Source organism: Neolamprologus multifasciatus, chromosome 17, assembly GCF_963576455.1.
Source record: "Neolamprologus multifasciatus chromosome 17, fNeoMul1.2, whole genome shotgun sequence".
Lineage (NCBI taxonomy): Eukaryota > Metazoa > Chordata > Actinopteri > Cichliformes > Cichlidae > Neolamprologus > Neolamprologus multifasciatus.
The window spans coordinates 33,164,508-33,189,493 of NC_140455.1; the positions used below are offsets into that span (position 1 = coordinate 33,164,508).

At 40.8% G+C, this 24,986-nt stretch overlaps 1 protein-coding gene and 1 long non-coding RNA gene across 3 annotated transcripts; one reads left to right on the forward strand and one right to left on the reverse strand.

Annotated features, from left to right (window-relative positions):
- Positions 1-3,557: 3,557 nt before the first annotated feature.
- LOC146499704 (uncharacterized) lies at positions 3,558-8,663 on the reverse strand. Of its 2 annotated transcripts, XR_014870209.1 has the most exons (5): positions 8,356-8,663; positions 7,411-7,470; positions 7,251-7,299; positions 5,532-5,687; positions 3,558-4,208 (listed from the first exon to the last, which is right to left on the reverse strand). It is a non-coding gene; the product is annotated as an uncharacterized LOC146499704 (long non-coding RNA). The 2 variants fall into 2 exon arrangements; XR_014870208.1 differs by having other exon boundaries at positions 3,558-5,687; positions 8,356-8,658.
- Positions 8,664-12,412: 3,749 nt separating this feature from the next.
- On the forward strand, positions 12,413-17,508 carry pim3 (Pim-3 proto-oncogene, serine/threonine kinase). Its single transcript, XM_085137999.1, has 6 exons — positions 12,413-13,120; positions 13,357-13,466; positions 13,642-13,692; positions 13,859-14,222; positions 14,991-15,167; positions 15,582-17,508. The coding sequence occupies exons 1-6, from the start codon at positions 13,033-13,035 to the stop codon at positions 15,782-15,784; spliced, it is 993 nt and encodes a 330-aa protein (XP_084994125.1). The 5' UTR covers positions 12,413-13,032; the 3' UTR covers positions 15,785-17,508.
- The last annotated feature ends 7,478 nt before the right edge of the window (positions 17,509-24,986 follow it).

The following is a 24,986-nucleotide window of genomic DNA, read 5'->3' on the forward strand; positions in this document are numbered from 1 at the left end:
CAGCAAACATAAAGTAAGTGAAAAAAGCGCAAACAGCTTTCAAAAATAGCAAGCAAATACTGGTTTGTCCTAAATGACAAACTTTTGACTTACTCTGTCATAACCCCTTCAATCTCCAAATGTTGTCTTTGTACGTTGTTAAATCTGCAGAAAAGAGTTTGTTTGCTGCAGTAATAGACATACATTACTTCTGCAGCTGGTGCGCCAATGCTCTGCCAAAGAACAGTTTTGCATAATTCTGAGACATCAGTAGTATCTGACATAGTGATAACTGTAATACGACTGTGGCTCAGGGGGTTGGGAAGCGTATTTGTAACCGGAAGGTCGCCGGTTCGATCCCTGGGCTCTCTGTCCTGGTCGTTGTGTCCTTGGGCAAGACACTTTACCCTACCGTCTACTGGTGTTGGCCAGAGGGGCCCTCGCTTCTGTCAGTCTGCCCCAGCTGTGGTAGCTTGCCTCCACCAGTGTGTGAATGCGAGAGTGAATGAATAGTGGCATTGTAACGCGCTTTGGGTGCCTTGAAAAGCGCTATATAAATCCAATCCACTATTATTATTAAATGATGCTCTGGGATGAAAATGCATAGGATGAAAATGCATAGGAAAAAGGAGCATACTGTATCCAAAGCACAGAAGTGAAGGTGTAAGGGAATGAGTAGAAAGAGCTAATAACAGTTATGCAATGTGGCTGTCGGATTACCAGGCAGACTAGGGACCTGACATTGTTACATAACACAGAGTCCAGACTTTAATCCATATAGCGACCTGACTGGCATGCTCCACGCTAGAAGCCTTAACCTGGCCTAGACAAGGAGAGCTGTCTCTCAGAGGAATATTAGAGAAATGCTAGCATTTTGATATTAAGGCATTCTCTCCATGTATTATATTTGCTACTTTACCCATACTAATAAATAACATTGCTAAATCACAGTGAAGTCCTAAGTTCTTTCAACTTCATCTCACTGCGGAGGTTCGCAGTAGAACATGAATGAAATAATGAGAATAAAAATTAGTCTGAGGTTTTTAACGGGAAAAATGTGGAATGCCCACTCTGGGTCGCGGGAGAGTTGTTGCCCCAAATGGAGGAGTTTAAGTATCTTGAAGTCTTGTTTATGAGTGATGGGAGATTGGAGTGGAAGATTGACGGACAGACTGTTGCACTACTGTCAGCACCAATGGCGACATTGTACAGGTGCACTGTGGTGAAGAGAGAGGTGAGTGTAAAAACAAAGCTGTCAATTTTCTGTGTTCCTGCCCTCGTCTCAACGAGAACTCTCAGTAGAAACCATAAGAGTTTCGACATCTCACTAGGAATCCTCCTGGACGCCTTGTAGGTTAGGTGGCAGGTCCCACCAGGAGCAGACCCAGAACTCACTGGAGAGATTGCATCTCTTATCTGCATTGGGAATGACTTGGTGACTGGAAAGCTGGAGGAGGATGTTAGGGCGAGGATGTCTGGGCTTGTCAGCTTAGGTTGGTAAGTGGCAGAAGATGGATGGATGGATGGATGGATGGATCCACCCCAACCGTTCGCAGCAGATGGCCCCGCCCCTCCCTGAGCCTGGTTCTGCCAGAGGTTTCTTCCTGTTAAAAGGGAGTTTTTCCTTCCCACTGTCGCCAAAGTGTTTGCTCATAGGGGGTCATATGATTGTTGGGTTTTTCTCGGTATCTATGAAGCGCCTTGAGGCTACTTTTGTTGTGATTTGGCGCTATATAAATAAAATTGAATTGAATTGAATTGGATGGATGGATGGATGGATGGATGGATGGATGGATGCAAGCAAGTACCCATCAGAACGCTAAAAAAATGAATGATTATAACTTAACCATTGGATTGGACAGTAGTTCAGATGTTAATATTTTCCTCAAATGAAAGGGAATTCCTCATATTTCCTTTCCGCATTGGCATTTACAGTATTCCTCTTTATTCACAAACACTATTACATTATAATCTACAGGGTGGGCCCTACAGGGTGGGCCCAGGCAAACCCCTCACATTAGTATATGTGAGGGGTTTGCAAACCCCTCACATTAGTATATGTGAGGGGTTTGCAAACCCCTCACATATACTAATGTGCCGCAAACAGGACTTTAATATCACCATCCATTCCCATTTTATCACGGTGTATCCATATAAATGGCCCACCCTGTACAACTATATTCACAAAAATATTACATGCATTGTGCAGTATTAATGTAAATTACAGCAATTTATTAGAGTAGTCCTCTCTACCACTGTGAGTCGATGGCTTTATGCACTCAAAAAAATGTGTTGTTGGATGAACACAATTTAATCATGGCACCCAATTTGCACACGATTTAACCAAGTACAATAAACCATTTTCAATCATGTCAAACCAACACATTTAGCATTTGGCGGTTTAATGTAATCAGATTACGTTGGATCAACATAGTATACTTACATTGATTTGAAGTGATTTATTTAAGTATGTAGAGTGAAATTTGTTTTAATTCATTCTACACACGTTAAAAAGTTTAGGAAAACACAATTAAATCTTGTTGTTTCAACAACTACTTTGTTAATCAAGGCAACTACTGCAAGTCTTGCTTAATAAACCAATATGGGGGGTTGATGATTTCACTCATTTCAATCGAATTATTTCAATTAGATTTGTTTACATTTGTTACACATTTAGAAACCCACTAGTTTACAAAAAAAAGTCACAATCAGATAATGATAACATTAACTTTATTAACTGGATTTAGTGGACAATATAAAAGCTTACCATTTTTGTACACCTGCAAGCATTATGCCACTTCAAAAGGTATAACGTTAGAATACTTATTTACATTGGTAATATGTTGGAACCAAAGCTTCCACAACTAAAAACAGATGCAAAATTTGCTAAATATTTCAACTGTATTTTAAAAAATTAAACTAAAAGATAAAAATACATCTCCCACTTGGCAAGTTAAAACATGTGACAAAATAGAATTACTATTGTGTGAATTTGGAAAAAAAAAAAAAAAAATTAGAAATAATTTGGGGGCAATACAACAACAACAAAAAATCCATAGGTAAAAAATAATAATAATAATAAAAAAAATATAGGAATTAAAAAAAAATTAGGAAGTAAAACGAAAATAGAAACAGAAGGCTTAACATCAAATTAAATGACAGATGACATTTTTTTTCAAATGCAATTAATTATTTGAAATGAAAATCTATATTTGTTTGGTGTATCTCATTGTAATAATTATTAGTTTGACCAATTTTTATATTTCTGTATTTATTTTTTAATTTTTGTTGCAGTCCTCCACAGCTACCAATATAGTTTTGCTGTGTTTATTAAAACATGCTAGCAAGCAAAATGGACACAATAATACAGTGAACTTAACAGGTGGCAGTGGTCTTAAACTTTACAGGCCCTTGACACAACATAGTAACAGTGCAGCTAAAAACAACAATGAACATTTCTTTGGGAAAACCCCTCAATGCAGTTTCTGTAAAATGGTAACTTTGTTCTACAAAGGAGAAGAAAACAAAAAAAAGAGGGGGGCACTAAAGCACTCCATTGGAGTGCTTTAGCGCCCCCCTCTTTTTTTTTTTCTTCATTCAACACATGACAGCATTATGGTATGTGTCAATTAGTACCTATACTACAAAGTCAAAATTAAATGAAAAATAATTAACAGAACAGTACTTCTGTCAGTACTTCTGATCCATTTTGAGCCATCTATATAAGGACAAACAAAAATCATCTGCAGTGCTGTATAAAAGGTGAATTGCCCAACAGAGAGAATCCAAAAACTTTAAAATATTTTTTAAATAATAGAAAAAAATATAAACAACTCAAATATTAACATTATATATTGGAAATCACCATTGCACCAATGAACCATTCAAGACCTATCAATCATTTTCAAGTGCTCTCACCCCATAAGCTTGTTTTTCAGAAACTGTGCCTTTGAAGAGAGCTTTTGTCCATCAAGATTTAAAAGTATCTTCTGGAGGACTTCAAAGGTGCATTTAAGTTCTGGTGGGTAGCTCAGGTTCAAACAGTATACGAGTCCAAACAACAGAGCCCATGCTTGTGCAATGTTACCCAAATCAGTGTTAGCCTCCACACCCTCAATCAGGACACCAACGTCCTCTGGGTCATCTTTAGGTTCAGCACCCTCCTTCTGGATGACGTACACCCCCATCACAGTTTGCTCCATGCAGCTTTTTGCCTCGCTGTCCGTATCCTACATGAACAAATATAAGACAACAAAGTAAAATTTAAGAGATTGTTTAAACAACTGTTTCTATGCTGTTCATAAAATCCAAGTAGTCAAAGTAATAAACAGAAAATTACACCACTAAAGTAGTTGTTAGTAATTACTCCAATACATAAATTATAAAATACACCTCTCATGTCAAAAGAGGTGGCATAATTGACCTCTCACCAGCCCCTCCCCCAAAAGGGCCATTGTCCAATTACACATTATAGCAACCATTACTGTGTCTGACAAACATTAACCTCAAGCAAGATGGAGAAGCAGTGTGCCCACCGATACCCCGAGAGATTGTGTCTGGAGGAGTTGTGTTCTTTCCATTCACAAAGTCAAAAACAACGTGAATGGATTAAACAGTGTGGATGGCCCCACTCCCAGGTAAATGTACCAAACATTATGAAGCATGTCTGCTCGCACATTTGGGTACCCATTGGTGCGCAGAGGAAACCATTTGTTTGTCGGACATAGCAAGAGTAACTTAGGGGGACAGGACTCGAGAAAAGGCTAACTCAGCTGCTAAAATAAAACAGGTATAGAAGTGTTAGTACTAAACAGCTCAAAGTTCATAGACATTTCTATTTACAAATACTGATGACCATAGCAATGAAAAAACAACAGGACTTGTTTTAATCCAAGTGCAGATTCAAAAGCAATATTGTCTTGATGCATGTTAAATGCATTGTATGTTTGTGTATCAAGTTTAACTACGGTATGCATAAATTTCTTTCCTTCCAATACCAAATTCCATAAATTCTTTATTGCAACGCTTAATACTGTTTGGTATTCAAGACATCCTTTCCCCAATACCAGGTGTCTTGTTGCTAATCTCAAAATTTTAATTTTAACGATTTGCATTTGAGGCAACGTCACAATTTGTATGGTAAATAAAATGGTAAATGGCCTGCATTTATATAGCGCCTTACTAGTCCCTAAGGACCCCAAAGCGCTTTACATATCCAGTCATCCACCCATTCACACACACATTCACACACTGGTGATGGCAAGCTACATTGTAGCCACAGCCGCCCTGGGGCGCACTGACAGAGGCGAGGCTACCGGACACTGGCGCCACCGGGCCCTCTGACCACCACCAGTAGGCAATGGGTGAAGTGTCTTGCCCAAGGACACAACGGCCGAGACTGTCCAAGCCGGGGCTCGAACCGGCAACCTTCCGATTACAAGGCGAACTCCCAACTCTCCATTTGTTAAGCCGAAACAAAATTGACAACTTCATCTCCAAATAAAAGTTATTTTTGCTGCCTATGACAAAATCTACTCAATCCTAATACAAACCTTGGAGATGGCAAGCATGAGACCTCTTATTTTCTTTCCAGGTGTCCCTTCTTTGCTCAGAAAGATTTCCATTAAGCGTGGCGCGTATTGGTCAAGCTCGGCAAAGAAAGTAGATAGCAGAGGCTTTCTGGTGATTCGCAGAAACTCCTTGTCAATCTGCAATAGAAAATAAATACATTGATTAAAAACTCAACTGTATATTTCACTAACTTCACATCTAAGCTGACTAAAGCTGCTTTTAGAAGACCATGCAGACATCAGTGCTGTCTGTGTAGAACATGAATCAGTCTGTGTCAGATCCTGAATTTAAAATTTCCACTGAAGTCACAGGTAAGAGGCAAATGGAACCAAGATCTAGGCCATTTGCTTTTTGAAGTTTGCAAAGACTGCTAAATTGTGCCACATAGTACGCTGGTCTAAACAGATTTTTCAGGTTTATTTTTAGTATGTTATTTGCAATTGGTGTTTGTTCTGGGAAAGATATTGCAGACTGAGCAATAATGCATTTCTAATGGGGGCCTTTCTTAAATGTACTGGTCCCAGTAACAAAGGCGCTTGTCGACTCAGAAATCGAGGGAAAACCAACAACACAACCGGCAGAACATTATGTTATTTACACGGGTGCACATACGTGGTCCGCATGTGCGCATTCGCTGTCAAAATAAAAGACGCGCACCAGATAAGAAGTTGCAACGCGCATTTGCGTCCATATAAAAGGCACTGTTTTTGTCCGCTAGAGTGGGATTTTCACAGCACATTCTGCACCACATCTCTGTGCGTTCATCATTTGTTTGAAGCCAGCTCACCTCCTGCAACCACTTTTCTGAGAATACGCGCTTCTTTTGTGGTTTGGACTCCTGACATTTCTTTGGAGGTGGAGGAACAACAAAGTAATTGCTTAAAGGAGCTTCTTCGACATCTTTAAGAGTTCTAAACAAATGTCTGTCCTCCTCCAGAAAATCTTATGTACGCAAACACGTGTTGCAACTTCTTATCTTGTGCGCGTTTTTTATTTTGACAGTGAATGCGCACCTGCGGACCACTTATGTGCACCCCTGGTTATATAGCTTGTCATATTGCAGCCACAGAAATTCTTTTGTCCATGAAACCATTAAGCTGCACTTTCTTTTTGCCTTATAGTCTGATTTGTAATAATTTTTCCGTTTTGTGGTAAGATTTTCTTTGGCTGTCACTTCTGCACCCTGACCTGTCTTATTTGGCTCAGCAGAACTAAAATATATATCCTGCTGCTTTTACACACACACTCACATAACGCTCAGCGATTCTCTGTGCGATCAACCTCTCACATGTTTAAGCTTGCTGCGGGAGACTTCACTTGTCATGTTTGCATAGTAAGCTAACAATTGATAAGACTATGTCAGAGGAATTGGTGCGCAAATTATCATCACTCACCAATCAGTGCTGTCGCTCTCTATACACAGTTCACGCGATTGCAAAGTGAAAGCAAAAAACAAGCGCAAATTCAAACGCGATTTCAATATGTCACATATTGACAGTGGCTCACCGATGCCAATGACATAATTACCCAGCTACATTTCCGAAAGAATGCAAAAGCATTGACATATATTTTTCCTTCCTATGACAGCCCGACGGGCAGGGCAGAGATAGATTTTGGTGGCCCGACTGGAAAAATCGCTAGCCCCGGGATGTCGGGCTAGCGATTTTGCGAGCCCTGTACAGTGTTTCAATTTTTTTTACCTACTACTCTCCCTGATGGAACAACGCTTGCACTGCCACATACAAGTCACTGAAAGAAAAAAAGAGAAGCAGTTTTAAGGATGGTTTTATTGACCACCTTTTTTTTTACTTTGATTAAATCATAAAACTATCATAAAAATATATGATGGTAAAAACTTACCATGTATTAAAGAGGAGGCACAAACAATCAGAAAAGGGGTCAACTTTCTTTGTGGTGTTACTATGGTAAAGAAAACAGACAAAAAAATTTATAAAAACTCCACAGTGGATTTTTTTTTACTTTGTTGCAAATGTATAAAAAAATACAAATACATATAAATACCTCTTGCAATATAAAATTCACAGATAAATATCCAATCTGTTGCCAAATGTAATAGCAGTGTTTCACACTATGCAATAAAGATGCTGGTAGTTGCGGTAAAGGTCCGACAGGCAATTTTCATAACTATCCGCCATTGCCTTTTCCTCTGACCTCGTGTTTATGCTCTTTTCCCCATGCACTAGCGTTTAAGTCAATTCAAAGGATGCAGTCCCTGAATTTGGACACAGCTAATATTTAGCAACTCGCGCATGCTAGTTTAACTTGCATTACTGCAAGAGGCCGAATGCTTAAAAAAAAGGAGAGAGAATGAAAGAAGAAATGCAAATGATAATAAAAAAAAAAAGTGAAGAAAGACCATGTCTTGCAATAACCGTCATTTAAAACCAAAGTGAATGCTAACAGAGCTAGGTAAAAGTTCAATGAGACAACCATACAACTTTAGCTAACTTCATTTACTTTGAAATTGAATTTCAAACGTGTTAAATATTGAATTAAACACATTAATAACCGCTAAAAACACTATAAGACTAACTGCAAAAACGGGTAACAAAAAAAAGAATGAAATGGAAATGCTAATAATAATATAAATATAGCCGGAGCGGATTAGAAATCAGGTATTAGACGGTACCGATTGGCACCGTCTAATACCCGATTTTCACTGTATTTGCTCCACTCCCGCTGTCTAATGACAAATTACACATTTGGAATTAAAAACATTGTTAAACAATTAACGGACGGAACAACTTTGTTTGACTAAGATAGTTTCAGTTATTTATTACTTACCTGTATTGTGGAAGATCCCGCAGAGAGAAACGGCAGTTCACTGAACACATATAACTTTCTCCGCGTTCCCGCCTCTTCACTTCTGGGAAGTTTGAGCATGCGCACTAGGCATCGGTTTTAGAGTTGTTGATTTTAAATAATTACATTTAATTGAACTGAAGAATGCAAATCTAGTTCATTAAACTTTTTGTTATTTTATGTTAAACCAACAACTGATAATGATTTAAAAACCTAAACTCAATATGTTCATGTTAAATAGACAAATGTATATTGAATAAATCAAACAACTGCCTTAGTTGACTTTTTTGAGTGTGGCTTTCTCCGGTAAATACCCGGGTTATTCAAAATATTTGTATTCACTCTCATCTGATATCTACATGCAAATCGTTCATTTTTAGTACAGCGGCTTATATTGCTCTAGAGGAGGGTTAACTGCAAGATTACATGATGACACTGCTGAAGTCGACATGCTTACAGAGAACATAATACAAGTAGCTTCTATGCACCCATGCAGACATGTTGGGGAATCTAACCCCAGCGGGAGGCTTGACAAATTCAGTCTCTAAGATTTCCCTGGCACGGAGAACCAGCTCAACCAAGCCAGATCGATTTCAATCGGCGGCTTACCAAAATGATGTGGCTGCCAGCGGGCCAGCGTGATGGGCCTAAAAATAGTTTCGACCAACCCCGAGGCTGTGATGTGGCCACGTAAGCTCTGGTGGCGTCTGAGTTTATGTGTCCCTACTGAAACCCATCAAATTACAGATGCAAATGCTTATCAAAACTATTTCCACTTGCTGACACAGTTTACTAAGGCAGCAATTAGAGCAAAGGAAAATGGGAGACATCCCAGGAATGTGGGAAAAAAGGGAGAGATGGGAAAAATGAAGAAATAGGAGAGATGAATAGGGAATGGGTGGACAGTGTCAGCCTTCGGTAGGCCACAAACCAGTCTCTGCTCCCTCCCTCCCTTCTTTTTTTTTTCTCTTTTTTATCCAACATCCACAGATCAAACGACTGGTGAACATAAATAAAAGCCTTGATGATGATTTCCCATGAGAGCTGTGAACAACTGCATAGCATGCATTCGCATCAAGCTACGGCAAAACAGCTGTCCGCGCTTCTGCTGTCAGCACGCCTGGTTGGCCCGCTGCCTGACTGCCTCACTTGCTCCTCAAATGGTTCACATCACCGAGACAGAGGGAGCGAGAAAAGATTATGGTTATGAATACTTCATAACCTAATTGGCCCTTGTTAAGGGATTTATCAATACATAATACTGTGGATAATAAGATAAGGAGATCCATCCTGTGCGTTAAACACATTAGGTTATGTTCCATGGGGGGACTGGTGAGGCGGAAAAGCCTTTTTACATCCAAGGGCTTCACACTTTGCCACACTGCTTCAAACCATCAACCAGTACAATTGTGCTCTAATTAGTCATAGTAGCAGCAGCACAGCAGGTGTTTTGTGTAGTGGCACCTCATTAAGGGACATACAGAGAAAAAGGGGGGGGGGGGTGTTCCCTTTTTATCCAACTGTAATATCTATTTCATGTCCAGGATCATGTGATTTCTGGAGCCTGGCCCAGCAAGCACTAGGTGATAGGCAGTAAACACCCTGGGTACTACATGGATCTATCACCTAATATCATTTCAGCTGCTATGCATATTTGCCCAATTTCCATTGGCTATGAGAGTGGATGAGAGTATTATTTTGGTTGTTGCACTTGATTATCTTGGAAAAAATGGCAAGTACGTGCTAATTCTTGTACTGAGCCTTGAGTGTAAATTTAGGTGGATTGACACTACAGTAGTAAAAATGAAAAGAGACCACACTGGAAAGTATCATAGTGTTAAAAACTCAGCAGTAGCTGGAGGTAATTCAGCCATTCCGGTTCATCTGCGCCGATTTGTTTGGACTGTGGGAGGAGCTTTGTATGAGAGAAACTGCGAGGCAAAAGGACTGCCGAAAAGAAGCTTTAATTCGAAGATCTACAGCATCGTGACAATTACTAATAATAACTGCATGGGTCAGAGCTGTAATACTTCTAAAAATACATATGTGACCACAGAATGATCCTGCAGGAGAGGCGGAGGGTGCTGCTGCAGGGAACGAATTTCCTTTTGAAGCATTATCCATTAAACGATTGAACTCTTTTATGCAAATGTTTTACAAGATAAAAGCATAGGAACCCTTGAGGTTCACCCATATATCTCCACACAATTTCCATGTACATAGTAGCTTATCCTTAAAAAAAATAAAATGCAAATGCCTGAAGCCTTCGTGTGACCTCTTGACACTTTTTCTTTAGGGGATCAATATTTTGGTTCTCTTGTCAGCATCTTGTACATATAAAGTTATGCTACAAAATGCACAAATGCGCTGATAGCATCAACTCCTTAGTCAAATTGTTCATCACATGAAGCAGCGTGTGACATCATTGGTTGAAAAGGTAAAAACACAGCAGGTTAGCCTACAGGCTGTTACTCTGTTCTTAAATGCAACCCGTGTCTGTGTGTGTGTGCACACATTTACATAACTTTGCAGCCAGCAGGTCTATAGTGAGATAACGTTCCCTGGAACTCCGATGGTTCTATTTAGTTAGTAGTCACACACACGAACGCAAAGCCTAAACACACACATACACATACAGAGGATCACAGGTAACATAATATAAAAAGTGGAAACTTCACTGAGAGCCAAGGGCACATTTGATGTGCAAAAGTGGAAAGTCTACATTCAGAAATGGGGCAGCTGGCTCGACTAACTTTGACCAACTGATTATGTTTTTGTGGTCTATTATCTTTATACTAAGCTTGGATTTCATACTCCGGCCTGTGTGCAACATTGTACCTAATTTATTATTAGGCATAGAAAGCAGCCTGTGATATCTGTAGAAACTCCATGCAACACAGTGCAGTGTGATCTGTTCGGGGTGTTCCAGTCTTATCATATTAGTGTAGATCATGTATATATGTGGGCAGCATAGTGACCATGCATGGATCATCCAGTTACATAAACCTGGGAAAAGTCCTGGCCAGCTTTCTTCTTCCTTCACTAGCAACAGAATAGTTCTCATCACATCTATTTGTCACTGAAAATTAAAAGTAACCACCACAGTGAAACGTCAACCTTAAAACATCTAATATTAAATGAAAAATGAATCTGTTGGAAGTTTTTTTTATTTTTTGATGGACATAGTGCTAATTTGATAGACTGGAGCAGGTAGGCACTCCTAGAAAAAAGGTAGCATGTTCACTGTTTGCCTGTGTGGGTTCTCTCTGGTTTACTCCAGCTTCCTCCCACAGTCCAATGGCATGCGTGCTGGGTTAATTAGTGATTCGAAATTGGCTGTAAATGGGATTATGAGACTATGTGTCTGTCTCTCTGTGCTAGGACTGGTTGACCTGTGCAGGATGTCTTCCTCTGGCCTTTTTTTTTTTACTTTTTAAAAAATGATTCAGTGCTTTTTATCATCTTAGGCTTCTAACTCATTCCAGTGCCCCCCCCTCCCCCGCATCACACACATAACCAAACTCTATTGAAAATGTTTTTGCAGCATTAATAACACTTCATTTTTTAAACAGAAATAATAATTTTCTTATCTTGGATATATGACCATGCTCATTTAAAAAAACAAAACAAAAAAACATTAAATTATAGGTCTCAAAAATAATAAATTGCTCATTTTTAAGTGATGGGAATTCTCCTGGGTTGTAAAAACAAAACAAATAACATGGGTGAGTACACACTGCTGCATAACAACGTGTAATCAGCAGGCGGTGAATAACACTTAAGGCTGAACTTTCCCCTCCAGCCATACAAAATATGCGTTTCTGCAGAGGGACGGCAGAGGACCTATCAGAATTACCGCCACGTGAGCTCAAATGCCTGCTTTATTAGAATAACTTTTCCAGGATTGGTCCAAATGCGAAACATGGTATTTATAGATGATATCTAATTGGTCGTTGCCTTTCAACTTCATAGCGAACACAGCGCAAAGCTTCCAGACGATGTTCATGGGCGTCTCGTACTACGAGAAAGTAGTGCGCCGCGAAAATTAATATTGCGAGGATATTTTCGAATAAAAGTATGATACAATTGTGGCGCATGTTAAGTAGCTACATGGGAATGCATACGTGGCAAAAGGTCCCGAAAGTACGCGCGAATTAAACGATAGTGTCTACTTGTGTTGGTGGCGGAGGGATATCGTTTTCCTAGTGCGCGTCAAAATATTGGCTTGGGAAGACCGCGCCAAAGCTCAGACAGCGGCCACTGTTCAGTACAACAGTCCGCCGCAGAGGCCCTTTAAACGTACTCTTCTGTCGGCACGACTACACATCGGAGTGGTCGGCTTCCCTTTCTTCTTCTTCTTTTTTTAATTCTTAAGAGGACTGTTTTTATCGGAGATACCTGAGTCGAGACACAGGAGTCATATTTGATGCTGGTTTTTGGGGAACGGTGTGCGACTTCGCGGTCGTGACACGACTTTGACGGGCGCGGTGCGGCGGAGTTGGCGCACTGCTGGACTGGATTTAACAGTTGCTCGCAGCCAAGACGGTTCGCGCCACCATTTACACTGCGTCTGAACCCACTTCTTTTCTTACTTATATTGTTTCGTCGGACTCCGAGTGATTGAATAGAGGTCGTCTACACGGTCGTTTCAGCTCGAATATGTTGCTGTCAAAGTTTGGTTCATTTTCGCATATTTGCAATCACTCGAGTATGGACCATCTACCAGTGAAAATACAGCTTCAGCCGGGTAGGTTACCGTTACACTTGAGGCGTCTTTTAACTTCATTTATATTGGATTTGTAATGTAATGGCTAATAAATCGGAAGCATATTCTTAATTGAACATAAAGTGTGCTACTACGGTTGCAGCTGACCAGTTCGCACAGCTAACAAGTTTAACCTCGCAATGCGCGGTTGAAATGCTGCATTCACCTTTTTTTTAATAACATTCCCCGTTTTATTTTGTTTTTTTCCCTCCTTGTAGTTAAAGTGGAGAAGGAGCCTTTCGAGAAGGTTTACCAAGTGGGATCCGTACTGGGAAGTGGCGGATTCGGAACTGTGTACGCCGGCAACCGTCTCTCTGACGGCACACCGGTAAGTACGGGATCGAGGCGGGGAGGGGGGGGTCTATGTTTTGGTCTTGCATGTGGCGCCATGAAAGTGGGGTATTTCTCATTTTCGGCAGCTCCCTAGCCCTCTCTGTCAGGAAACACGATGTGTGTCCCCTATAATTAACGCTCACATTGTATTCTTTTCTGTGTGATTTCAGGTTGCCGTGAAGCATGTCGCCAAGGAGCGGGTGACTGAGTGGGGCACAATTGTAAGTAGTCATCCGCCGACGGTTTTGTTTGTTTTGCAAACACCCCCACCCCCCTCCCCGGCTGTTGCTGGGTGGTTTTATATATCTATATTGTATTTTTTCCCCCATTCAAGAATTTTTTTTTTTTTACATGGTTAATAAATGCCTCAATTTGCCCCCCTTACAGAACGGTACTATGGTGCCTTTGGAGATCCTGCTGCTAAAGAAGGTCAGCTCGTCTTTTCGCGGAGTTATCAAATTGCTGGACTATTACGAGCGCGCGGACGGCTGGCTCATCGTCATGGAGAGGCCGGAGCTCGTGAAGGATCTGTTCGACTTCATCACTGAGAAGGGCGCCCTGGACGAGGACACGGCTCGAGGCTTTTTTCGACAGGTTTTGGAGGCGGTCAGACACTGCTACAGCTGCGGCGTGGTACACAGAGACATCAAAGATGAGAACCTGCTGGTGGATCTACGCACCGGGGAGCTCAAGCTTATCGATTTCGGCTCAGGGGCGATTCTCAAGGACACAGTCTACACCGATTTCGATGGTAAGTAAGCGCTCTTTTTTTGTTTTTGTTAACAAAAATGTCGAATTTAATTCATCGCTGATGCGAGAGGCTTCAGTGCTGGACGTGTGTGTTGTTTTGATGAATACGTATCCATGTGGGCTGCGTTGTGTTTGCCCTTGGTGCCCCGCTGTGCTATATTCAGATATGGAGGCGTTCACGAGGCGCTGACGCAGTCGTCTGTTTTTGGTCGAGGGTTTTCTTCTCCCAGAGTCTCTCTGCGTTTTCCTTATCGATGATCTATTAAAGGATGTTGCTAATTTAAAAGTAAATAAAAGATCTCTCATATCGCAGATATGACTCACAGCATAATGATCATATTGGTGGCCATTTTTTAATCTGTGAATCATCCTAGTCTTGTGATAGGGAGACTACTTTTAATGTTTCCGGTTGTTTTGTTTTTTTCCCTTTCAGTAAAGGTTGAGTCACTGTTGTGTTTTGTGGATGCTTGGTCAGTGCCACGTAACATCTGTTTGTTGTGAAACCGGAGACGGTAGTTCACGTGATGGGCTCATGTTGCTTTTTTTTTTTTCCCCATGTTTGGTAACCAAGTTCCTCCTTCCAGGAGGGAAGGGAGGAGGGGAGATGCAGGCAGGTCACTCAGTTTGTGTTTTGTGGCGTAGGAAAAGATGGAAAGCTTTACTACCATGACTCAGCTATTTCAGAAACATTATTCTCAATTTTCTTTTTCTCTCCCGCCTGCTGTTTCGTAACTCACCTCCCTCTTTTCCCCTCTTTGTTCTCTCACAGGTACAAGAGTCTACAGCCCACCAGAGTGGATCCGCTTTCACAGATACCACGGACGCTCTGCGACGGTTTGGTCATTAGGCGTGCTGCTGTACGACATGGTGTGCGGAGACATCCCCTTTGAGCAGGACGAGGAGATCCTAAGAGGGAGACTGTATTTCAGGAGGAGGATCTCAGCTGGTGAGTGTTAACACATGAGTTCACTCTGTTGCCCTCTAGCCATGGTTACTGGTATAGCTCATGAAGTCTGTATTTATAAATCAATTCACATTAGAGTAAGACCTTGTAATCATAATGGATGACCTGCTCAAATGGCTGGTAAACAGATTTATCAGTCATAAATAAAATTGAGGTTTTTTATTTTGGGATATATATATATATATTTTTTTGTCTGTTTCTGATTTCCCTTGGTGCACTCTGTATCAGTCCCACTCACCATAGAGAGCTAACCTTAATAAAAGGGGATGTGTGTTCTGGTGCTGTGATTGTATACATAAGCTGTAGAGATGAATCCAAAATATCAGTTTCTCTCTTTCAGTTTGTTGGCCCTTTTTTTTTTTTTCCTAATTTTTTTTTTCTTGTTTTCTCCTCCAGAGTGCCAGCAGCTGATCAAATGGTGTCTGGCCCTGCGGCCCTCAGACCGGCCCACTCTGGAGCAGATCTGCGACCACCCCTGGATGAGGGCAGTGGCAGAATCTCCCAAGTCACCGGAGGAGCCTGTGGGCAGCGACATCCGCCTCAGGACCATCGACACAGATTCTTCATCAAGCACAAGCTCGAGCAAGGAGAGCCTCTGAGGGAGGCTCTGATAGACTTTTTTTTTTGTTTGGGGGGGGGACAAAAAACAAATAAGACTTTGTGGGGAAAGAAAGGGTGGGGATAGAAGGACTGATCTGCAACCGGACCCTCTGACCCAGCAGGCCCGGCAAGAAAAATATACTTTAATTTTCCTCTTTTGTAGGGAATTTCTAATTTATTACTTATGTGTTCTTTTTATCTTATAGTCCCATCCCCTCTTTTCCTTTCAGTTGATTTTTACTTGTTTCCTAATGGGAAACATTTTGCTGTTTGGGCGGTCTTACCAGCACTATTTATTCCCCCCCTCCCCACTTTTAAATTTTAATTTTACTTGTTTTGTTACTAGGCTGGTATATACAGCTGGCAAGGCCCTCCTATTCAGACATGGCTGCTCTCATAGAGCATGGACATAACCCTTTTATTTAAATGTTTTAATTTTGATTTTGGAGTGCCTTTTTTTGGAAAGCTGCTTTTCGGGGGCGGGGGGACTTTTGTCAGAAACTGTTCTCTTTTCTTTATTTTATTTTTTTTCCTTCTTCCTGGAATAGCCCTCAGCGTGACAGTTAAGTTGTCTCTGCTGTGATGGAAGGGGTGTTTAGGCTCTTTTTTTGTTTTTGTTTTGTTCCCCTTCCTTCTTCTGTCCTCCCTCTCTCCATCACTGTAAGCCAACCAGCACCTAGCTGAGAGGCTAAAGTAGAAATAGTCAGGAGAGAAGGAGGTTGGGGGCATGGGGGCTCTTCCTGGCAATGGAATACTTGAAACACACTCAACTTGACTCTGTGTCGCTCTCTTTAACGCTGCTCACTCACTCTATAGCCTGAACAGGTGTTTGGAAACTGGATCCTGTCTTTTCTGAATGTCTACAAAATGTCAACACACAGCCCACCCTTTTCTCCCGCTCTGCCCTCAAATGCCTGTTCCAGGGTTCATAGCCCTCCTGACTTGTCTGTTCTATATATACGCATACATTTTTATATTTTTTGCCTCCCACCATCTCACTGCTTGACACTACATAGCCCCCACCCCTGGCCTTCCTCAGGGTTTGGGGTGTGAAATGCACAATCAATGCAATATTCATGGACTCAAATGTTTTGTTTTTTTTCTTCAAACAAATATTGTATAGTGTGTACTTTTTTCTTTTTTTTTTCCCTCTCTTGTTTGTGTGTACATTTTCTTTCCTCCCCCCATTTGGATTTAATTTATTCGTAAACATGTAGACATTCCCACACCCTGTGGTTATTTATTTATTTATTGTCTATGCTTAAATCTCCCCCAGTTTTTTTTTTTTTTTTTTTTTTTTTTTTCTGTTTTTGTTTTTGCATATTTTTTTGCATATCCTACTTGGCCTTTGGTTTGCATTCCTTTATAACTTATTTTTACATTTCAACTTTTTTTTTAGATGTGGAAGATGCACTGAAAGCGGTTGTCATTGTAAAAGCAGAATAAAACGTTTACTTAAATTTGAAAAAGAGGATTTTTGAATGTTATTTAAATACTTAAGAAGTCTGTTAATGTCGAATGACTAAGTTTCAGAGAAATCCACCTGGTTTTCTGTGCTGTCGAGATTCATTTGAGTTCTATGGGGAGCTCGTACTCGTCACATAGCCTCATATTCGGAGACCCTTTCAGTTTAGCTGTGTGACTTGTGGCTGTGAAGGATGGATGTCGCTATTTTTTTATACAAAAGTTTCAATAAAAGCTCATTTTTATGTACAGAAAATAACTCTGGTGTCCTGATTCTTTTTGAGCAAAACCATTGCATACAGGCATCTCATTGGTTGCCCCTCACAAACAAAGTTTAAACAGCAGGTGGGTGGGGCTTCTGTGCCGTCAGCCAGAGCTGTGTTTTCCCACTCTGACATCTGCAAAGTCAACAATGCATATGATCACTTTTAGGTACACTGGCCTTATTATTTTAATATTTAGCTATAGTTAATATGAGCGTGCACCAACGTAATAGCTGATTACTCACAGAAAATATTAATAAAAATAAAAATTCTAATAGGTTTCCTTTAGATTACCACCATTTGCAGAACATTGTGAGATTCAGACCCAGTGTTGTTCATCTGCTTGACAGCAATACCCCCCCAAGGAGGCGGGGTGAAGCTAATATACATGTCCAGTATACAGCACGCTTCATTTGCACCATCTATAATGATAATAACAGCGCTGCAGCACGCGGTGGCAGCGGCTGCTGTCTGAGTGGCTGAAGACAAATCTAACAGGAGCCATTAACTGGATGACAACCTGCAGCAACCAGTGGGGCTAATAAGGGATAGATGTGCCTCTAGAGCTTAGGGGAGGAGACAGTGATGGCGGCATGACAGAACAATGTTATGCATCATCACGCACACACAACACATGCATCCTCTTGAATTTAAGTGATTGCTTTTTCATTTTTATTCCCCCTGCTTGTCTGTCTGCTCTGCAAAAACACAACTCATTCCATTACAGGACTCGGAAAGCCCACAGCAGGCTGATGGTGTACAGGGACTAGGAGTGAGAAGCATAAGGTGTGTAGGGTATGCTTTTTTTTTTTCTAGGGAGGTGCTGCCCCCGCTGGCCAATCAGTGTTCTCTCTGTCATTATGCACAACAAATGCATGTCAACAGTGTAAATGCACTTTTGCGAATCTTGTATCAGGATTGTTTGAAGTATATAATGTTGATTTTTCAATTTGAGATATAATTTTATCTCTATGTGGAAATCAGCCAATCACAGGGCCTCACACCAAGAAAGCCATTATCCCTGCAAACGAGAGTCATCTCAAACACTCACCCACACATGTCCAATTTTTACTTGACTGGCTGCTTCCAATTTCACTTGAGTGGAGACATATGGGTACTTCAAGACTGTGCGATACAGCTGGTCCCTAAATTTTCTCAAGGATCTAAGTCATCAAGAAAGACTGATGCTGGGGAAAGAAGGAGAAGGCATTCCTTAAAAAAATCCACTTGAAATATACATGTTGATATGTAGATTTAAAGCAGCCACTCAAGAGTCGTCTGACTATATTTGTTCTTTGCGTCAGTGGGTTTCTAAATGATAACACTACATGTCAAAGCCCTACAGTCTACAGAATAAATCCCATTTAAATAGATGAAATGACCACGATATGACAGCCCAGCTACCGTATTTCCCCAAGTTCCAGCTTTCTTCTCAGCTGGGCTGGCTAAAGCAACATGTTAACCTTTGGCAAAAAAGAAGCAAATAACATCAAACTGTCCCTTTAATATTATTATTTATAAACCAGGATAACATCCAGACACACCGCAGCTGGAGATGCCTCTATTAAATCAGTCTAACAAGCACATCTATATCATGGTGTGATGCAACACAGAGCCAGAAACAGTGGCTGGTGTCAGACTCCATACATTGACATCTGTTTCTCCTAGCTAATCCCTCTATTGTCTTTGTGTCTCTGGGCTTTTTGACATGCAAATACCCTCCAACTTGTCTTCATCAGAATCCCCTCTCTCCTCGGAATGAGGCTCATCCACTCTCACTGTAAAATCCTCATTAAATGTAGCAGGGGCATATGCCACGCTATTGTCTCCTTGAGTGGAAGTCTGATCCCACAGGCTGATTAATATCATCCATCACTGCCACTTAGCTGTGGCAGCGAGGGAGTATTCAAATGTCCAAAATGTATGATTTTTCTTTCTTTTCTTTTTTTTTTTTTGATACTTGATGTGTGTGGGTCTGGTGTGTCAAACTATTAAAAGAGGTCATATCAGTCATTCCCACTTGACACTTTTTGATTTTTGAGTGCATAAAACTGTAAGTCTATGAGGGCTTAGGATTGATTGCATTTATCTTTGTTTTCAATTCAATTTAATTGTGTTTATACAATTTATATAGTGCTGAAAGATGCTTTATATTGTAAGACCCTAGAATAATACAGGTAAAAACCCAAAAGTCAGATGGACCCCTGTGAGAAAGCACTTGGTGACAGTGGGAAGGAAGAACTCCATTCTAACAAGAAGAAACCTCCAGATGAACCGGGCTCAGCAAGGGGCCACGACTGGTTGAGGGTGATGGGAGGAAGATAATCTTATTCATCTTTATCTAAGTTGTATCTACAAAATCACTTGCCTAAAGCACCTGTAATTAGCTCTCTATGCTAAATATGACATTAAGCTAGGATATAGGCAGTGGAAAAGATAGGCGTAACCACTGTGATGTCTCCCACTGCTCAGTGAACTCAAGCCGTTTTCCCAGTTTCAATTTTGGTGTTTTGAAGCCACGTTGGTGTTTTTGACCTACAAATACTAATCAAGTCCATAAAGCCATCATGAAAGGATTTACTGAGGTCACAGTGCAAAGGGGGCTGAGGGCCGTTTCCCTATAGACTTCTATATAACTGAAACCCACCAGGGTTTCCCCTGCTAGCCATTAAAGGCAATGCAGTTTTAAGTCACCTTCATTTCACCATAAATCTTTTTCTAATTTCCTTTTTAGCCTCTTGTTTGCATGCAATCATATTACCAGCATCTAATGTGACGGAGGTGCGAGTCTCTCATTTAAGGCATTTTCATACACTAACTTTAGAATTGGAACCATGTCAGTATATTTACCAGTTTTCCTTTTTTTCTTTGTTCAACTGCTTGTTAATGCACATATCTAGTCAACAAACCACATGGCATCAACTCATTTAGGTATGTAGCCATGGTCATGGTGGCTTGTTTGCGTTCAAACGCTACATCAGAATGGGGAAGGAAGGTGATTTAAGTGACTTTGAACATGGTGCTGTTGTTCGTGCCATCACAACAATCATCTCAAACTGGTTTCTTGATCATAACAGTGACTTCATTGTACTCAAATGGCCTCCATAGTCACCACATCTGTGGTGGAATGGGAAATTCTTATCATGTGTGTTCAACCGACAAATGTGGAGCGTCTACCATGTCAACATGGACCAAAATCTCAGAGGAATGTCTTCCAGCCCATAGTTGAAACTGTGTTCAAGAAAAATTCAGTGCTGCTGTCCTTCAGTCATGACTCAGATACATTTCCCTTGAGTCTTACATGTACTCTCTCAAGAACTGATCAACTCAGGCCACACTAATATGTTTTTGTTTGAAAACGCACCTTTTTTCGGCCTTCCGTCCACACTGAGATGGCGTTTTCGGACAAGGAAAACGGAACGTTTTGACAACGCTCTCCAAAGCGGATACATTTGAAAACGCCGTTTTTTCATGGCAGTCTGGACAGCGAACCCAGAGCCTTTTTGAAAACGATGACACATTTTAGTCATGTGACCAATTAAACTAAGATAGCGGAGGGCATTGCATTGTTTTGTTTGCTCTCAATTTTGACAGCCCTATTAAAGATTAATATCAGTCTGTACATGCTCCAGATAGCTTTTCTTCAAATCCTTTATTCTCAATCACTTTTGCAACTTTGTACTTTTGTGTTACTCACAGCAACAACTCCACCTCATTGTTAGTCCATTTAAAAAACTCGGTGCTTTTCCTCAACATTTTGCAGCGACGCTTTAAGAAAATAAACGGCAGACAGAAATGAGGCAGGTCGAATCGTCTTGCAGTACTGGAACGTAAGCGTTTTTGGCCGTTTCAATGTGGATGAACAACTCTGTGAAAAAGAACAACAACGATAGTGTGGACGCGGAGCTTTTTCAGACGTATACGCCGATGTCAAATCTATCCGGGCTAGTGTGGACGTAGCCTCAGGCACTCCTTCAGCTGTGGAATGTCTCATAAAACTCTTGTAGTACTTTAGATGTATAACTTGAGTCCCAGTAAGTTTCCATTCAGTCCACTTAACAGCACGGCCTTGCCCTACATGCTCTATTCTTCACACGTGATGCAGCTTTCAGCTTTTGACAAGTAGAAGAGCAAAAACAGTAGATCTTTGCTGAGATAGAAGGTGGCTTGAGAATAAAGTTGTCACAAAAAACACATTTATCACAGCACAAGCTCTGTCCAAATGTACACCCATCTGCCTTTCTGTGGCTTGCTACTTAAAACATTATGTATGATTTGATATGTATGACTGCATACACTCAGAGCACGGGTTTCCATGAACCTTGCTTCACCTGTGAGAACAAAGTCACAGTAATACACGTGGACAGTCAGGCAAGCTGTTTCTCTCTAATTCCAATGTTTATGCAGAGCTCAATATGGGAACTTATCGGCTTACATATATGCAGATATATGTTTACAGAGATTATGCAAAGCTAAGCTAATCGCCTGCTGGTTTAGTCTACATATTTGGCGTGTAGACATCAGAGCGATATAAAACCTCCCGTGCTACCAAGAAGCTCTTGAGCTATTCCTTTAACAGCCTCTTGTGCTGCAATTATGCAACCGCTTTTGTCTTCGAAACAAGCATCAGTGGTGCTAGACAGTTATGGCGAGTTGATAAGTTGGACAGGAAAAATACAATTCTGCTGGACACATTTCTTAGCTTGTAACTTTTTCTTTTAACATCTTTAATGCTTTTAAAGCCATTTTGAGGCATTCGAATTGGCAGTTTATCTCTTTTATGAGCCTGAAAATTAATTTAACAATCTATGAATTAAATGGTTGTGTATTTTTGTGAATGTACACAAAGCCTTGAGTTGAAGCTGAGGTCATTGAATTTATAGGCGTTTTGTGTGTGTGTGTGTGTACTCTCAGAATAAACTTGCCGGCGCATTAAGGCTGTCGGTGGTGGCCGTCGTAGGTGACAACTCGACAGACACAGAGGAAGATGCCAGATGGACTCTGGGCCTGAGGGCCCTGATGGGCACAGATGGGTGGGTGGGTGGCGCCCACACAGGAAGGACATGCGGCAGCACCAAGACATGAAAAAAAAAGGGACAGAGAGAGAGGGAAAGTGATAAAGATCACACCAAAACCAGTGATACTACACTTCTCACTCTTTCTCTCTGTATCCATGCCTGAGCATCTGACCTTTTGAATAAGGACATGTGGTCATTTGTATGCACGAGTTTACATAAGTGCATGCTGTTGACTGCAGTGTCCGTGCGTGTATGTGTGCACGCTGTACTTTTTGGATGCCTCCCTGCCCGAGTCTGCTGTGCGCTCACACACCTCTCCCACATAAATATACTGAAGGGAAACAAATATATCCTGTGATTCATCTTTGTGACAAGTGCAGGTTCTTTAGAGCTGCATTTCAGCTCGTCTGAGCTTGTACCGGCCGGTCAGTTAGACCTCGGAAGATGAAATGAATGAAATGAATGTGCAAGCTATAACAGGATATGCACTTACAAATATAGCCAGATCTTTCAGATCTTACCTAATGATGGGGTTATGATGCTTCTGAGGCATGCTTCTTTTCTCACCAGTGTTCCTTCCTGGCATTAAATACTTTATTTATATCGCACGTTTCCAGTCTTACTCACCACACTGCCAACAGCATTCACACATCTACACACTCTTTGTATCTCACATACACGCTGCAGTGGATAAGTTGCTTTAGAGTAGCTTGTGTGATTAGGTTAAGCTCTTCTTGCTTTTTCTAATATTTGTCATTATGTTGAGTTTGTCGAGTCATTTCCTGTTTTATTTTCTTATTGTTGGTCTTGTTGTTCTATCCTTGATAATTGACTACCAATTCTGAAACCGGTTTTGATGGATGTTTAACATCATTGTCCTAATGGAACACCCAGCTGTGTCCAAGAGTGAACCATCTATTCATTCATTCTCTTTCGCTTATCCTTATCAGAGTTGGGTTGGTGGTGAGGCTGGAGTCTATCCCAGCTACGATAGGGCAGGGTACACCCTGGACAGATCACCAGTCTGTCACAGAGAGACAGACAATCATTCACACTCACACCTATGGGCAATAACTAATTAACCTAACCACAGAGAAAGGCCTCAACCAGGTTGATTTAGGTCCTTGTTGGTTGATTTGAGGCAGCTGTCCTAACCACCGCACCACCATGCTACCCTTCATATTTAATATATCCTCAAACACCATTAAACACCATAGAAGCTCCTGCTGAAATAATACAAACTAAAACCTTCTTATGCACATCATGAACACTAATTCAACAGAATAATAACTGCAATCAATCAAATTCTTAATGACAGAGCAATGCATTTTTGCAAATTTCCTTCTTGGCTTCAAATATGCTAAGCTTTAGTAATATAGTAGGTCTATTGTAGGCTCTACCGTCAGCAGTGCTTTTCCTGTTGCACTCATACTGCTGCTTTATCTGCAGCAGCTGTGTGGCTTTCAGTCTCTATGGAGTGTTTAACCTCTTTGAATTTTCTAATATCACAATTTTATCTGTTTTTTTGTAAAATCAATAGCTCTTCTACCAGTAGACCTGTATATGTGTGTGATGTTTCAGATGCTGCCAGTGCCAATACCACATGACTCTGCTTGTAGCTAGATTGTTACTGAATCACTAAGATTTTTATTTTCCACAATAATTTGTTAATACAATAAAAAGACACATCTTTCAGCTTTTCAGATATTTTGAAACTGGGTTTTTTGGAAACTTCTGTTTTCTAAGGAAGCTATAAATAAAACAGATGTGATCAGTCAACGCAAAAAGGTTCAGACAGTTTTCGTAGTGCATGTTTGAGGTATATGTTTTTACTTTCAAAAATGTATTTGACAAAATTCACTGGGCTACATACTGAACTTATGATAGAAAAACAAGTATCGATCTTACCGCACTAGTATTGATCCCATACAAGTACCAGTGTTGGTATTGATACTGTCGATATTTGGATGGATCCACCCACCAGATTATACTAGTATTAATAATTTAATAATACGTTTATTTTAATAAGTTTAAAAACAATACCAACAGCTGTTGCTGTTTTGAACTCTTAAACACAGTAAGTAAATATTATTTAGTAGCGTATGTGTCCTTTGCTTTGAAACATCTTCAAGGACTTGTGTTGTGTGTACAGCTTTGTTTTTAGCTGTCAAGGTTGCTGGATGCCTGGCTGCCTACTCTAGAGGCCTCCTGCTCTGTTACCCAGAGCAGAGCCTCCACGGGGACTTTCCAGTGGTCTGGCTCAGCATTCATTAGAAACTGCGCCGCTGCCAGAGAGGAGAACCTGGCTGCTTGTATGGTGGGAACCTGCTGCCGTCACCGCACACCGTGAAGGAACTCATTGTTCTGGGTCAAGAAGACATGCTGTAAACATAAAGGGTAGAGTGTGTTTTAAGAGACACCGAGAGAACAGGGAGACTCATGCAGAGACTTTAATA